This window comes from Mauremys mutica, chromosome 7 (genome assembly GCF_020497125.1).
Source record: "Mauremys mutica isolate MM-2020 ecotype Southern chromosome 7, ASM2049712v1, whole genome shotgun sequence".
NCBI lineage: Eukaryota > Metazoa > Chordata > Testudines > Geoemydidae > Mauremys > Mauremys mutica.
The window spans coordinates 103709144-103726061 of NC_059078.1; the positions used below are offsets into that span (position 1 = coordinate 103709144).

Sequence of the window (16918 nt, forward strand, 5' to 3'; positions counted from 1 at the left end):
TGTCCATTCCTACCTTAAAAAAACTAAACAAGAGATAAGTCTTACAGGTCCCATACACCAGGGCAAAAGCAATACCACCATAAATGTCCATCTAATGTCCGTTTCCACTCCATAGTAATCATCTGAGTAGTCCAGTGGTTGCCAGAAAGGGAGCAGTTGACTAAAAGTCCCACAGACTAATGAGGCAAGGTTAAGTTATTACCAACTTATTATTGAAACATGTACTTTTAAAAAGTTGGTTGGAATGAAACTTGCACCAGGGATTCAGTAGAGTTGTTGTCATTGTCCTTCCACACAGAACAGCCTACAGAGGTGGAAACTGAAGAATGGAACTTGGCACATATAGGAAACCAAGAAAAGAAAACCATGGCCTGAGGCCAATGCCTTCCCTAACCCCCATTTGTTTCCAGCCAAAGGCTGTGCTCTTGGCTTACTCCTTCTCATTCAGCCACTAGCAAGAGAGATTGAAACCATATAGATAGAACTAGATATAAGAATTCTTGTCACAGAGAAAACACTCCAGGCAGTTTGGGATGAGAGGAGGACCCAAATCGAAGGATTTTTCAATCTCTTTTGACAACACTGCCTGTGGTGCCCCATAATATGGAAATCAGGCTTTGGGATTTTTTTTTTAGCGGAATAGAAAGGCAGTTTTTATACACAGAGAACTGTTTTCTGTTTCATATTTAGCTCTTATATTTGGACAGGAGCCATATTCAAAAACAAATATGAATTGATCCACCCTCTTTCCTCAAGAATTCAGCAAGAAATTTGGTTTCATTAATATTCAGGCAAAAATATTAGTACAGGTCTATTAAATAGATGTGTAAAACATTGTCTCAGACCAGTGGAATATATTTATTAAGTTTACTTATGAATTAAATTATTTTTATAAAATAATGAGTGATTTTTCTTTGTCATCATGGAATCCTTAACCAAGTTAACACTAGTAATGTGGTGATATTTTTTCAGAATTAATGAACTAGTTAGAATTAAGCTTGACAGTCCATCAGATTTAGTGTAGCACTCCTTCTTAATACTATACAGAGTGATTATAATCAAGTAATATTGTTTCTCAAGTTATAAATCCATTATTCGATTTTTTTTCCTCTGGTCCCTCATCTCCCAAGAATATGATCCTGCAGTTGGGCCCAACAATAGTACCATACTTGATTTTTATTTCCTTGTGGAAGATCTTGGATAGTTTCTGTCTTGTGTTGCAAAGTTTGCCACTTAAAATTTGCAGAGGTGGTGTTTACTTTAAACATTTTGGGACAGATTTTGCACAACTTACTCAAGCAAGTAGTCCCATTGCAGTTAATAGGATAACTCAAGTGAGTAAGACAAGCAGGACGATAGGAGAGTTTAAGATGAGGCTGTGCATCAGAAACAACATAAAAATACTGATACATTCTAATTTGATTTCAGATTTTTTTCTTTCTAAAATGCATACAGTAACTATACACTATAAGAACATAAAAATGACTATTCTGGGTGAGACGAATGGTCCATCCAACCCAGTATCCTGTCTTCTCTCTTATATGCCCCCTCACCTCAATTGTCTCTTTTTCAAGCTGAACAGTCATCTTTTTAATCTCTCTTCATATGGAAGCAGTTTCATACCTTAATCATTTTTGTTGCCCTACTCTGTACCTTTTCCATTTCTAATATACATTTTTTGAGATGTGGCAACGAGAACTGCACACAGTATCAAAGGTGGATTTATATAGTGGCATTATGATATTTACTGCCTTAATATCGATCCCTTCCCTAATGGTTCCTAATATTCTGTTAGCTTTTTTGACCTCTGCTAGGTTTCTTAGATTTACAGTTTATATCTGTTTCATAGCAACGATTAACAGAGAGATGGCTTTCTTTAGAGAACTAGATGGGGTCTTATAACTGTTTTTCAGTCGATTTTATATATCCAACTTTCAGTTGTTTCAGAACTACGCATATTCATTGGACTGTCGTTGATCAATATTTTTCCTTGCCCTATTCAGATGTAGAGTGGAATAATCTTACTACTTCAGACAGGACCCATATTCTTTCTACTTGCTTTCCCTACCTTCTTTATTCAAGAAACATGGTCTCACATTGAGATTAATAACAGTTGCAGTATGTATCTTCTAGTCAATTCTGAGAGGGCTATCTATGGTGTGATAAAGTGTTTTGTAGATATTCAGTCTAAGATGTTTGCTAACGTGTTGAAGCTTAACTCAGATAAGAGACAATTGATTTTTATTTGGCATAGATGCCTGCTGAGCATGGCTTTTTTTTACTAGAGGTGCCATTTTGTAGAAATAGGATTGTGCTTGCCCAATCAGCCCTGTACCTCAGGTCATTTTTAACTTGAATTCTCTTTGAAGCAACATCAAGTACGCTGTTAAAAGATTACATATTACTCTCTTAGGAATTTGTTAAAGTTAAGATCACTGCTGTCTCAGCAGGATGAATAGCTCCTGATTAATGGCTTTAAAATAGCAAGACTGTATTATTTTACTCTATCTTCTGAGTCCCTAAATTGTTTTCTATGTAGGCTTCTCTATAGAAGAATTTAGTAGCTATGGATAACTATGTTCATGCATTGTACTGATACTGAAAACACTACTTAGATTCATTACCATATATCAAAGTATATTCATGATACTTGTGCTGATGTATTTATAAGTATTATATAGGCCATAGCCTTTTTATTTTAAAGTGCCATTCATTTTTGCTTCCCCTGAATTTACTCTGTAGTCAGCAGAGTTTAAATAATTTTAACCTGGTATATATTTCCTTCTGTTAGGGTCTCTGCTCCTAACCTCCAGCCTCAGAGTTTTTGAGGCTTTTTTATATTACTGTAGTTCTCCCTTATGCTATAGTTTGGTTTATGTTCTGTTCATTGAAACACAATTAATATTCCTTAAAACAAGGAGACAAAAACAATTTAGACTAGACTTTGCTCCCTTTGAAGTAAAATGCCAAATTCCAGTTGGCCTCAATATAAGGAGGATTTGACCCATAATGTAAATTTAGTATTAAGCACAAATACAAAGGACTTATTGGTTTAAAATAATTTAATAATATATATTGTTAAATATAGTTTAAGAAATCATACTAATATTTATATGTTAATTAGTGTAGGCTTCAGAGGTAAAATCCTGACTCGCTGAAGTTAAAGTTTTGCCACTGACTTCAATGGGGCTAGGATTATACTCTAAGGGCTTGCCTACACTACCGTGCGGGGTAGATCTAAGATATGCAACTTCAGCCAAGTGAATAGCATAGCTGAAGTCGATGTACTTAGATCTACTTACTGTGGTGTCTCCACTGCGGTAAGTTAACAACTGATGCTCTCCCATCAACTCCACTTGTGCTTCTCATTCTGGTGGAGTACTGGAGTCGACAGGAGAGCGCTCAGTGGTCGATTTATCACATCTATACTAGATAGGTAAATCGACTCCTGCTGGATCGATCTCTGCCCGCCGATCTGACGGGTAGTGTAGACAAGCCCTAAGGGTCAATGTAAGGCTGTGGATCTGGAAATCTGGATTCAGATCTTTTTTTAAAGTCACAAATGAAATTGTGTTTTTTTCATCTCATCATAGTGTTCTGTGTTCATATCACACAATTTCAGGATTTGCAGTCTGCTGCAGAGAGGCTCAGGGTTGGTCTTTCTGTTGTTTAAATATACTAGGAACTCAGCACATATAGGATGATATTTTCCCCAGTAAACTGCTTAAAACTCCAAAAATCAACCTAGGCATTGAGTGAAAATAAATTCTGGTAGCCAGTGCATTTGAATTCAGAGCACTGTTACGGTGGAGATTGTAATTTGTATGTGAAAAAAAAAATGAAGTACTTGAAATTGTAAAAATAGATGTCTTCTCAATAACCTTCACATTCATTATGAATTACAACCTCATCTCAAAGCCCTCTTTGGGAGAGTATCCAGGCCAAAGTAGGTTTTTGTACATTGTGAGTTTGAGAGTCCACAATATCTGCTTATCTTTGCTTCCATACCCACACAGTGTGTCAGATTTAACAAGAAAGCAGCATTATGTTTCAGTAAATGGGAATGAGAATTAGGAAAAAGGAAGCAGTTGTGATGGAAGTGAGCATTCTCAAATCATTCACCCTGTCAGGATTGAAATAACAATGTAACATAAACATCTTTGTGGTTATATTTTTCAGTTTATCAGCCAAATGTGATATTTAAACAATCACAAATGTACAGTGAGAAGCCCTTCACAGAAAAAATAAGAAAAGTGTCATTTTTTGGTATTTATCCCTCTGTTTTGATGAGCTCACCTATGCGGATTTTATAAAGTATCTTGTAAAGCTAAGAAAAATCATTGCAGAAATTAGCCAATATTATGAGTATCAGAACAAAAGGACAAGTGAAGGGGGACTTCTAAGACTTTTATTTTCATGTAGATAGTAACTGTCTAATAATTCCAATTTTATGCATTTCTTTTTAGCAGATAAAAGTGATAGTTCTTGTCCAGAGGAAGTAAGTGATGACCATGGCACCAAAACCAAGAGAAATAAGTAAGTTTTATTCTTTCTTAATTCATATGTTCTGTAGAGATGCCAAAGTCTACTATGGATATGGCACTAAGAAGAAACTAATTTATGCCATCTGCATGCATCATCGGTGACAGCAGTCCTCAAGATGTCTATTCCTTTGTTCGCACCCCTTGTGCTTCAGAAGAGCCATTTTCCATACATACCATCTATTGGTTTTCTAACTGGAAATTGTTTACATCAGAACAAATGAATGTTTAAATTAAGCTTTCAAGAAAGATGATGCCTGTTAAAAACATTAGATGAAATCCTGACTGCTGAAATCAATAGGAGTTTTGCCATTGAATTCCATTGGGCCAGGATTTCACTCAATGAGTCAAATTTTCTGCTGGTTTAACTGGGCAAAACTCAATCAAAGCTGTGCCTGTTTAACCAGCAGAGAATTTGGTCCCTAAATTATATTTCAAGATGTTTCTGCTACGTGTTGTTGGATTTGTCTCTCATTACGAGTCTTCATCCAATATCCTTTTGCACGTGCCATACCAGAACAGGACAAAAATAGTTCCTTGCAAAAAATAAAATAAAATAGGGAATAAATGCATTCTGGAGGATGGTTAGTGAGGAATTATTTCCTACCCCAAACAGTAGTTATTTGCAACACTGCTGGTTCTATATAAGATGACATAAGGATTGCCTGCATAATAGAGTCTGTATAGATGTCAACTGATATGCTTTGGGCCAATTTTGAACAGTGGAGACAAAGTGTTTCTACATTTCCAAGATGAACATTGTGGGGCTAATTATCTTTCCATTTATGCCGCTTTTCTACCACTGTAGTTTTACTGACTTCATTGGAGTTCCTCTTGATTATACCTGCCCTTATAGAGGTCAGTGTCCGTTTTGCTTCTTCAATAGGTGATAGTTTCATTATATCAGTGTAAGTGGATATTTTCAACATTTGAGTAAGATGGGGTTTTTAAAAGACAGGGTGGGAAAGTGTTAAAACCTCTGACTGTTAATATGCCCAAACTAAAAGTTCCAAGAACTCCTGACGCAGACTGTTCTTTAGTAATCTCAAGAAAACCATATTTATTCTATTCCTATGTGTTAATCATAGAACATTTGCTACCCAGAATGTCATGAGGTCAAACAGTGACTCCTCCACTGCCTACTTGTGAATAGAGATTATTTGTCCCATGTTGGTTGGATTGCCATTACTTATTCATCTTTTTAAAGGTGACTCTTTTATGGTCTCTTATCTTCTTTACATTCAAAAGGGCACTGTCAAAATTGAGAGACCCCAAATTTGACCTACCTTTTTGTCTATATTTTCCTTGCAAAGTCCATGAAATATATATTTTTGTTTTAAATAAATACATAAATGTCATTCAGGTTGAGGCAGTCAAATGCAGCCCCATACCTGGGGGGCCCAGGCCTCTGAATTGTCGCACCCAATGCACTAGGGCAGCATGTCTGTACTGCTTGCATAAATATAGCTCCTCTGGCTTATCTCCTCCATCACAGCTCTCATGGTGCAGCCAGTACAGAGACCACTTCCACCACAAACACAGAGTGAGCAAGGACCAGGGAAGCTCCAGTGTGATGAATAATTGCTGTAGAGTGCTTTATATTGGCTATCCACACCACAAATGAATTTTGCCTGTAGTGAATTGTACATAAAGGATGACAAGTTATCTTTTTTTTCTTTACTCTGAGGATAATTTGATTCACAAGCAAAAGAGACTGCTATCAGAAATAAATTTACATAGCAGTAGAAGTCAAAATAGCACCTAGTAAAAGTGCATTACATACTGTCTATAAAATACACTGCCTAAACATTGAATTTTGAGTTTGATAGCAAGGTTTTCTCACTCTTACCTGAAACAATATACTGCACAAGTGTAACAAATAGTGCAATTTTTATTATATTTGAAATTTGTGACAAGATATACACATATCTTAAAAGACACTGAGAGCCCCACAATTAAACCTACCTTCAAATTTTTCACTTTTTAAAAATAATTGCCCTGATGAGGAATGGTTGCTTTACTCTCACAAGGAATAAATCAAAGACATTATTTACATTATTCATATAAGTAAACAGAATAATATTTGGCTAAAAAATTTAATAGTCCTTCAAACTTCATTGCTGTGATGCCAATCCCTCAATGATTTGACCTCCCTAATGTGTTGATATCTCAGTCATAGCAAACATGAACATATTACTATATGGTTTAAGCAGTATCCTTTTTAATTTTACTTTATTTCTAGTAACATATAAGGAATTCCTGACATGGTCGAATTATCCTACAAGAAAATCAGCACTTACATGGATTTTTAGAAAGCTAATATTTCAACAGTTACTTTAAAGACATTTAGTCTAAATATATATTTTAAATATATCAACATTTGGACTGTAGCTGCAAATCTATGACATAGAAATTCTTTGAATGCTTTAGTTTTTAAAGAAATAAACTGCAGTTTTTCATAGAATGGAGTTTATCTTCCTTTCTTAGTTCTATTTCTCTCTTTTATATTAGTTTTTTAAACTAATTAGATACATAAGAGACTGGTCCAGATGACTTTCCTGTAGTACTAGTCATTGTTCTGGTGTTCTGTGTACCCCACTGATGATAGAAAGCTCATCAAATGTTCCTTCTGTATATTTCTAGTCTCTCCAGATAATTGCTCCAACAAGTAAATGTATGTATCCTCAAGCTGATACCTGATAATTGTTGCTTCTGCAGCAGTAGGAACCAGTGAAAAGCCAGCAGCACCTGGAACTGAAATACAGCTGCTTAAGTGCAATGGGTTCCTTATGCCAGCATATTTATGTGTACAAGATGTTCTGAAGCTGAAATTAGAATTTATTTTAAAATGATGGCACATAGCTTGCCCTATAGTAAGAGATGGGGCAGAAATACTTCGCTTCAGAGACAGCATAAGGATGCATTCTCAAGGCAGCAGAATGCCTCCTATAAATTTCTTACTTAGAAGGCTGTAGCATATTCTCCATCCCTAATTCTATGAACACAGCCAGCTCCACTGGCTTGTGGGTAATGGCAACAGAGTCATGGCTCCACCTACTCCCCATTTCCTTTGGGCTGTGTGTGCCATCAGGGCAGTACGGTGGGAGCTGTCCCTGTTCACTTGAGCACAAGGGCAAGAATTGTGGCTGGCACGCTTTTGGGCTGCTCATAGTATTTGTTGATGGTCTCCCTCCCTCACATTGTGGGCCCACATAAGGGCCAGGTGGAATCTGTATTGATAAAGGTATAGTACAGTTATTCCCCCTTTAAAAGTTTGTTGAATATTTTGAAATAGTTAACACTCCTAACTAGCTCTCCTGCCATAATACTGGGGTTATGAATGAGATTCTTAAGGGTTGGAGGTCATGACATGTATATGCCATTGGAAAGCCCTTCTACCTATATTTGTAGTAAGGTCTCAGATATAAACTGTTATTAGAAGCATGAGGATATTACTGTTCATTATTTCAGATTCTCATTTGTGCTGTTGGAGAGGGGTGGGCCACAGAACAACCAATTGCAGCGTCTAATCCTGGGTCTAGTTCTATATTGTCTCCAGCCCTGGCATATTTTCCAGTAGTCTCTGGGCTTCTCTAAATATACGAGCTAGCTATAAGCCTGTTATGCCACCCAAGAACAGCATGAGCACAAGAGCCTTTAAGGGTGGGTGATGTTGGAGCCATCTCTACCTTTTCTACCCAATTAAGACTATACACCTTTTCAGCTGCTTGAGTAGCACAAAGAGTCCAGAATGAAGAGGACAATTTGGCTTGGTAGTCTTGGTTCTGCCTTTCATATCTGTGTAAGACTATGGCAACTCATTTGGAGATATTGCCATACAGTTGTAAGTGAGAGGATAATTGGGCTCCTAAATAAATAGTCCTTTCTTGGAACATGTAAGCCCCGCCAGGCATTCCTGGCTTGTGGGGTGTGTGGTTGGGGGTGCCCTCCCATATGCCCCATAGCCCACTGGTTGGAGCTGATACCTGGGATGTGGGAGGGTACCCACAGGTTCAAATACTCACTCTGCCTGATTCAGAGCAGGCATTTGAACTCTGGTCTCCTACTACCTCCCAAGTGAGTGCCCTAACTACTGTCTTATGGGGTATTCTGGGGTGGATGTCTCTCCATTTCTCCTGTTGAGGCTGTTCCACTTTGTATAAAATACTTATTAATTGGAGCAGGAACTTGAACCTGATTCTCCAACAGCCCAGGTGAGTGCCCTAACCACTGGGCTATTAGGGGGAGCACTACTACAACAACTTTTTGTTTTGTTTTGTTTTTTTGGTGAGAGGGGACAGACCTGACTTAGGTGCTTACCTCCAGGAGAAGGTTCATGGATGGCTGAGAGTCCCAAGTGGAGATAGGTGCTTTCCTCTAACTCCCTTTGAGGGGTGGAGTTTATGCCATACTTCAGTTCTCCACATTTCCTATGTAGCCTGATCTATATGAGAGTCCCAAGATATCACTTTGAGGGTAGACAGGTTCTTGTCCCGATATCAGGCCCAGTATTATTAGAATTATTATACAGTTGAGAACCCTGAGGTGCACAGGTGCAACACTCACACTATAGGATCTCTTTTATTTTTACAAATAAATAAGTTATTAATACATTTAGCAAAGTCACACACACACTCTAACTCAGTAAGGTAGATAGATAGAATACAGAAAGTACATCTGAACATCCATACTCACACCATTCCTTGCAGAACAACTTGAAATGTTAGCCATTATCTTCCTCATCACCATCCCCTTCCTCATCTTCACCAGTGGCCATCAATCTGATCCCTCCCAAGGGTTACATCTCTCTCTCCTACTGCCCACATGTGGGGATGCCACTTTTATAGTATGTTACGCTGACATTACTATGTCTAATACATATTCAGTGGTGGGTTCTTCCCTCTTCCTTATTTGTATTTCTTCCCCTTACCGATGTTAGTGTCCTTTTTCTATAGGTTAGTATATTTATGATTTCACCCCATTATCATATATATCAATTTGTTCCCATGGCACTCTTGCAGTTGGATGATCCATCCAAAACCTTCCTGAAGCTGGTGTGTGTTCATGTTTCTGTGGCTGGCTGAATATCATTATGGACAAAATTCCCTCTTCTCTACTTCCAGTTCCTCAAAATGTAGGGGTTACCTAAGTTTATTTATGCCAAAATTCATAGGCCTCAAGCCTCATGCCAACTGCTGAAGCCAATGTCTTACAGGATGCAAGTTCCTTGCAGTACTGATGACTATAATAAAGCAGACTATAATACAAAGCAGTGACTATAATAGAGGTAAGCTAGCCCACCGGGCTACACCTATTTGCTAGCTCAGGCAGCTTTCCACTCAGTATGCTGGCTTCAGTGATTCCTATTCTTAGGCGCTTAACTTTCCCCATGCATTGTATAGGGAGTTGGACACCTAACTCAGGACTGTGGATTCCGTTAGGTGGCACAGCAACTAAAGTTAGTTTTGCAACACTGAGCCTAACTCTGCCCCAGAGTAACTTGCCCAACCTCACACAGGAAGTCTGGCAGAACAGTTAATTGAACTTGGGAACTCCCAAATACCTTGTGCCCCAACCAATAGACTATCTTTTATGCATCAGACCCCTTGTAGCTACATGTTGTAGGAAATACCTATTCGAAAATTACTACGTCAAATTTGGTTGAGTGTGATAAACATAAACATAATGGTTTGGAAAACCTGCCCTGTTCCTCACTGAATTTTCAGTTATTTTCCATCAGTGAAAGTAAACTTACCTAAGTAAATTATGTTATTCCTTTGACACACAATAAATCATTTGATACAAAGAAAGTCTTATTCTAAAGCTAATATCCACTTTCATCAAAGTTAAACCATAATTCATTATACTTAGAGCACAGCAAGTATACTGTATACTGTATATATATGTTAAAGTTTGCTAATCCTTGTATATTTATGTCTGTTGCCTTTCCTGATTTTCACATGGACAGGTCAGGTGCACATTAGCAGAAATGGTTTATACTTCACACTCTAATTATCTTCCTTTCATTGTTTTTTGCAATGGTAATATATTTTCAATAGCTGGTTTAAGGTCTGATCCACTGAAGTGAATGGAAAGACACCCATTTTACTGCAATAGACTTTGGATCAAGTCTATTTCATATTTCCTTATTTCATATTTCCAGTCCTGAATCTACACTTACAGTTCAGTAGTTTTGGATTCAACATGCTATTGTCTGTAAGAAGCCCTGTACCTATTACTATAGTTTAATTTGCATTTAAATACAGTTTAATTATAGTACTTAAAGTATGCAGGCCACATACTTACTCAAGCAACACACTAATTATACTGTATACAAAGGCGGCAAAATCTTTCTTTTCTCCTAAAGAGTCAGATTACTTAGAAGCAGGAGTTTATCTGTAATGTCTTCAAATTGCCTATTCTTAATTGCTTAAAAATATGGGGCAATTGTGAGTACATCTACTACATTGTTTCTGTGAGATTGTGTGAAAAATTTTCAGTTCTCATGTGACAGAATGTGCAATGTAATGTGACCTATTCAGTCTCTGGATTACCACATGGCTCCCATTTACTTCAGTGGAAGCTGAAGGCAGCATATGGCTTAATACCTTTATCTGCTTAGAAGATCCAATGCATTTTTTACACTAGATTTTAAAGGCTCTGGGAGTCCAGATTGTAACTCCAAGTGCATGGGTTTAAGATCAGGGTTTTTTAAATACCGACAACCACATTTGCCTACCAAGTTTGCCTTAAGGCCTTGGTCTACTTTAAAAATTCATCAGCACCATTCATGTCATAGGTTTTAATTGGTCATCTTCAAAACTGAATCCCATCTGCTATCTTGCTGTTTTTAGTCAGAATGTAATCCAAAGAGCATATTAAGGTAAATCAGCTGTGATAATTTGGAAAGTGTAGAAAACTAGAAAGATTCATCCCCTATCAGGAATGACAGCTTTTACTGTGATTCTTGTCCCCATAGAAAGTTTGTAAATTCAACTGCAAATCCCAGTACAAATAAGAAACAGAATTCTATGTAAAAAAAAATACTTCCTATCTATTTTGAGATTTGTAGGCTTCAAAAACTGTGATAGTAATAAAGTAAAAAGTAAAATAGACTATTTACATGTGTGATTTTAGCTATGAATTTCCATATTTGATTGCATTCTGTCACTACTTTTGTTGCCTTTATTGTAGTTTTTGGTTTGAGAATAAATGAAAAATCCATCTGATTTTAAGGATCGTTTTCAATTAACCAAACTAGAGGAGAAACAGTCTCTTCTGCTGTCTTAGCTGATTGAGTAGCATTGTGGGTTTCTATCAGTTTCAGCTTGAAAAAGTTCTGTGTGGATACTATAAATTGGAATGGAAGGTTCATGGATCATATTATGAAATATTATGATTTAGGGAAAGTGAAATTTGCTAACACAATATAAAAGTCACAATGATAATATGAAGAGTAACAATTTGATGCCTTTGAAACTGCTAATTCTATATAATACAATTTTAGTATGATTTAAGTACAATGCAATTATTGATAGAAGGGAGATAATATGCTAGGACTCATATTGCATTACTGACTGATGCAGTTTATTAGCTGAAAAGAATATTTTAACTTTTTCCATTTTCAAATTGTGCAAATTAAAGCACTTTGGATATTATTTCCTCCCTCTCCCTCCCGATGTTCAACAGTTTCAAATTTGGATGCAGAAAGTTAGTTATCTTTTCAATGAGAACTGCAGTGCCTCTGATAATCATGTCACCTTTATTAAGGTGCCTTAGTGTAGCATTGAGGTCTAAAAAATTTGGCCAATATTATCACATCTTTTGGCCCTTATTTTTTAAACATGGGTCAGGATATTGATAAATAGTAGAGATGGGAATAAGACAAAAACATTGAGTCTAGATCTATACTTCCACAATTCAATTATGGGTGTTCAGGTCCACACTAAAGCCCTGGATTCATCTTCCACTGTAATCCAACTTATTAGTAGAGACCAAAAGTCATTCTATACTCACAGATGTTCAGTGGACTTTGTGACATACGTTTATCGTTTCACTTTTGTCCATGTGGACAAATATCTGCTTCACAACAAACAAACAAAACTGCTATTGACAGAGCTATTGACATGTTCAAGCTGAAGTTTAGTTTCTAATTAGCCTATCGCTAGAGCTGCTCCTCACAAAGCCAGTGTTAAGACAGAGCTTGTACTACCAGTGCTGCACTTACATAGTAGAAAAATAGTGAATTTTAGTTTCCAAGTGGTGTGCATTGTTTTGTTGTTTGTTTTGCTTTGTTTTGGAGTTTTTAATGGTAATTTTAGAGATCACTAGACTAAGTTAAAAATATATGGGGCAGATCCTCAGTAGGTGTAAATTGGTGTAGCTCCACTGGTTCCAAGGGAACTATACATATTTACAGAGCCATCCCGTGGGTACGGCAAATCGGGGCAACCGCTCCAGGCCCCGCACTTTGGGGGACCCCGTGGGCCGGTGCAATTGGTCAGTGCAGTTGGTCCCAGAAGTGACGGATTTGTCACTTCCTGCCCCATGCCCCGTGCCCCCCTACGGACAGTCCTGCATATTTAGACCTGATGAAAATCTTTCCATGTATTTTTAATATCTTATTGATATACACTTAAGTAAAAATGTTCATGACTTCATGTTATCTCCTGCAATCAGCACAGTCATGCTGAATGTCTGTCATCCTCCAGTGAATCTTGTAAAGCAAAGTGGTAATTAGTTCCTTGGAAGCATCTATTTATTCTAAAATGAAGTCGTCCTGGAAAATTATTATAAGTGTCTGTAAAGATTTTTGCACTGATATAGGCACTCTTCACTGATGTTTCATTACAGGTTGTGTACATGTAATAATATGTCAAACTGTTTCCCTTAGGAGTGAATTTAAGGGATTCTTGGGAGCTTAAAATAAATATTAGCGTTGATTTTTAAGCTCAAAAGCAATAAGATTATTTTCTCTAGTCACTACTCTGAAATCTTCACTCATTGTCAGACATAATGGAGAATAGTAGTTTTCCCATCACTTGAAGCGCAGTGTAATGTCTCATGTTCAATCATGTGCTTCGACCACACTGAAATACTTTACTTCAATATACATATTTGTCCTCATCTTCAGTGAAGGGTCCTCAAGAACAATTATATTTTATTAATTAAATACAAAAGATTAGATTTAGCTAATTAGCAGTCAATATTACATACTTTTTACAAAGAAATCCTGCATTTAATCCTCTTTCCTAAAGTGTTTTCTAGAGAAAGTAAAGGGTTACACAGTGTATTTATTGAACCATTCATATCTTACATTGTTAAAGAACGGAAGATCCCCAGAATGCTGATCAGGAGAAGGTTGAAGTGAAAACATCAGCACATCAGATTATTCTTCCTTTAGAAGAACGCATTGCCCATTTCCGAGATATGCTTCTGGAAAGAGGGGTAAGAAACAGGTTTTGTTTATTTGAGTCTTGTAAATTATGGAAATATTATACCTAATCTGAAATCTATAGCAAGCACCTTGGAATTCTAGCCCCCAAATTAATTGGAATAGTTTTTTTTGCTTGCTTTTTGAGATGCTATGTCACTTTCCTGTAAACGTCTGGCACTGTGGAATGTTTTCATGTTAATGGTATATGAAGGAATCACCAGAAAAGAGAAATTGGAAAGAATTGTTAAGAAAATTGCCTGCTCTGTATCCTAAAATGAACCAGAGTAAATGGTCTTAACCCAGCATTTTGGCAATAAAATAGTGTTGTTATGAAATTGTGTTGGCCTATAAAAGCTTCCAGCAAAGATACATAGTTTGTCACTGCAATATTTTAAAAAGTGAACATTTTTCTATAAATACATTTTTAATTTTTCCTTACTTTATTCGATCAGTGATGTTCAGAAAATGTTTATTATTTATTTCTTCATTTAGATTTATGTTAGCACTAATGTGTAGGCACTATTGAGAATTTTTTTTAAAATACACCAAAATTAAAAGATCCGTCAATTCCCACTGATCGATTCAAATACTCAGCAACATCAATATAAGTGAAATTAATCGACGTCACACACAGTCCCTAGAATCCCATATCCAGCCCTGCCCAACACCGATTTCATCCTGAGGCAAAGAGAAAGGTAGGCCTTGGAGGTTGCCCTGAAAGCCAACACTTCACGTTGTTACAAACCTGGGGGAGAAGAGAGTTCCAAAAATCCAGGGTTCTAATAGCGAACACCCCGCCAGCCACACGCTCTCTCTTATACTGAAGGGGGGGCTTCAGCTCAGGTGCCTGCACTAAATGCAGCTGCAGTACATACACTTCCTATGTAGTGTTTTGTTAGACACTCAGCAAAGATGAGTGACACAAGCATTAATAGCTCTGTGTTTCCCTCCATGACTATTTGTGATTGTGAGACTGGAGCCACAGGGCACTATGATGTTTGCTATTCTCTCTGGTCATAGGAACTCGGCCTGGTTCCAGCTTAATATAGCTGAAGTTTAAAAGGCAGGTGGGACTGGCTGGGCTCAAATCATTTTTTGCCTGAAGCATCAGAGGAAAGCAGCACAGGTTAACACAGCCTGATAACTCACTTTTATGAAGAGAGAAGACCCTGAAAGCACAAGAGCTGAATTACCAGGGACCAGTGAAGCTGGGCAGCAGCACGGATGCAAGGAGCATCTGCACAAGTGCCTCTTGCCTCCTGCAAAATATCCCCTGGAATCCACACAATTCCTGAAAGTTGTGCAGGTTTCAGGTGTGGAGACTCAACTCTTGACCATATGCTAGGGCCTTTGGTTGCTGGTTGTAAATTAGACCAGCCTACTTGGATTTATTATTATTAGTTAGTGAAGTAGTTGGAGTTGTCCAGGCCATTTTAATGTTGTATAATCAACTTTATGACCGGGTAGATAAAGTGTACATTTAAATTACAGCTAAAATAAATCAGATCTATCAGTCCCATAATCCCCACCACAATATAAATTACAGATCTGTCTAATATTATGGCCAAAAAATTGCATCCACAAAATTAGGCCCACAGTGTCTCCTCTGCTCTCAATTCAAGTATAAAATCCTGTTGGAATTAACAGACATTATACATATATGCCCCAATCCTGCAAAAAATTATGCACATACATATCTATGTACATGCGTAGTCCCACTCTATTCAGTGGGCTACTCAGATATATATGTGTTATAGAATCAGGGCCTTTAAGCGTCCCTGCATCAAAAGGAGGATAGAGCCCCCAGATATATTTCCTATAGGAAAATATGTGATTTTTAAGCAAAAGCATTTCAAAGTGGTGGCAGATATCTTAACTCCCCCTCTCCCCCCCAGCCCGCACGCACACACACACACACACACACTGTAGGGTGGGGGGAAGTTTTTAATCAATAATCCACACACTGTGGGGGTGACAGAATTTAAGATATGCGTGTCTGCAGTCTAGCGGTAAATTATCTTATTAAGATTTCATTATTTATGCTAAAAAATGTACAGAATACTTTAAAATATTACTAAACATTTTTATAGCACCATAAATGTGCAATGATTCAGGTCAAATGGCATGGTCAAAGTTTAAAAGTACCAGCGTTGTTATATGAAAGACATTTTGAAATTGCTGTATATTGCTGAAATTCAGATTAACTTGTTCGAACAATCAGAAATTTGCCATTTCCGTTATTACTTAAATATATATTGATTCTACATTGCTTAATGACTGAGGCCCAAGGCACTTACTAAACACTAACTGTCCAGGGCAAGTTGATGGTTAATCCCAGTTGGTTATTACTTCCTCAAGAAATGCAGTGGAGTGAGGTCATTACTGCTGTTTTACACTGATTATTTAAATATCATTTGCCATTTTCCGGCAGTGCCATTGTTTCTTCAGAGATGATTTCTTTGAATAGCACTAGTGCTGCTGCAGGGATTTTTAAGAATACAAAGCACATCAGCCAGTCAAGACTACTGTTTAGCACAGAATATTCTGTTTGTATACCACTGTGTGTGTGTGTGTGTACATATATAAAATATTTATATATGTGTGTGAATAATAGAATGCTAAACATAAATATAGTTTTCAGTTATATGATTTTATTTATTATAGTGTAAAACAATAGCACTACATGTAAGTGTATGGCAAGATTTCCTATGTAAAAGCTCAGTTTCAATGATATGATCTCCTATTTAGGATTAATTTTGTCAGCTCCAGGGCCCAGTCCTGAATATTCTGTACAAAGGCAAAACTTAGAGTGAAGTCAAAGGCAGTTTCGTCTTATTAGGGACTGCAGAACTATACCCCTCCTCATATTAACCATTAGTAAAATACATTTCATTTTCTGCTAGGCTGTGGATGGCGGTTCTGTGTAATCCAGTGCCTCCAT

General features: G+C 37.2%; 1 protein-coding gene across 1 annotated transcript in view; it reads left to right on the top strand.

Annotated features, from left to right (window-relative positions):
* TCERG1L (transcription elongation regulator 1 like) overlaps positions 1-16918 on the top strand; it is a 207924-nt gene that overhangs the window by 177558 nt on the left and 13448 nt on the right. The window contains exons 9-10 of the mRNA XM_045025211.1: positions 4467-4536; positions 13868-13988. Of these exons, the coding sequence (XP_044881146.1) occupies positions 4467-4536; positions 13868-13988 (191 nt within the window). The remainder of the gene's footprint in view (positions 1-4466; positions 4537-13867; positions 13989-16918) is intronic.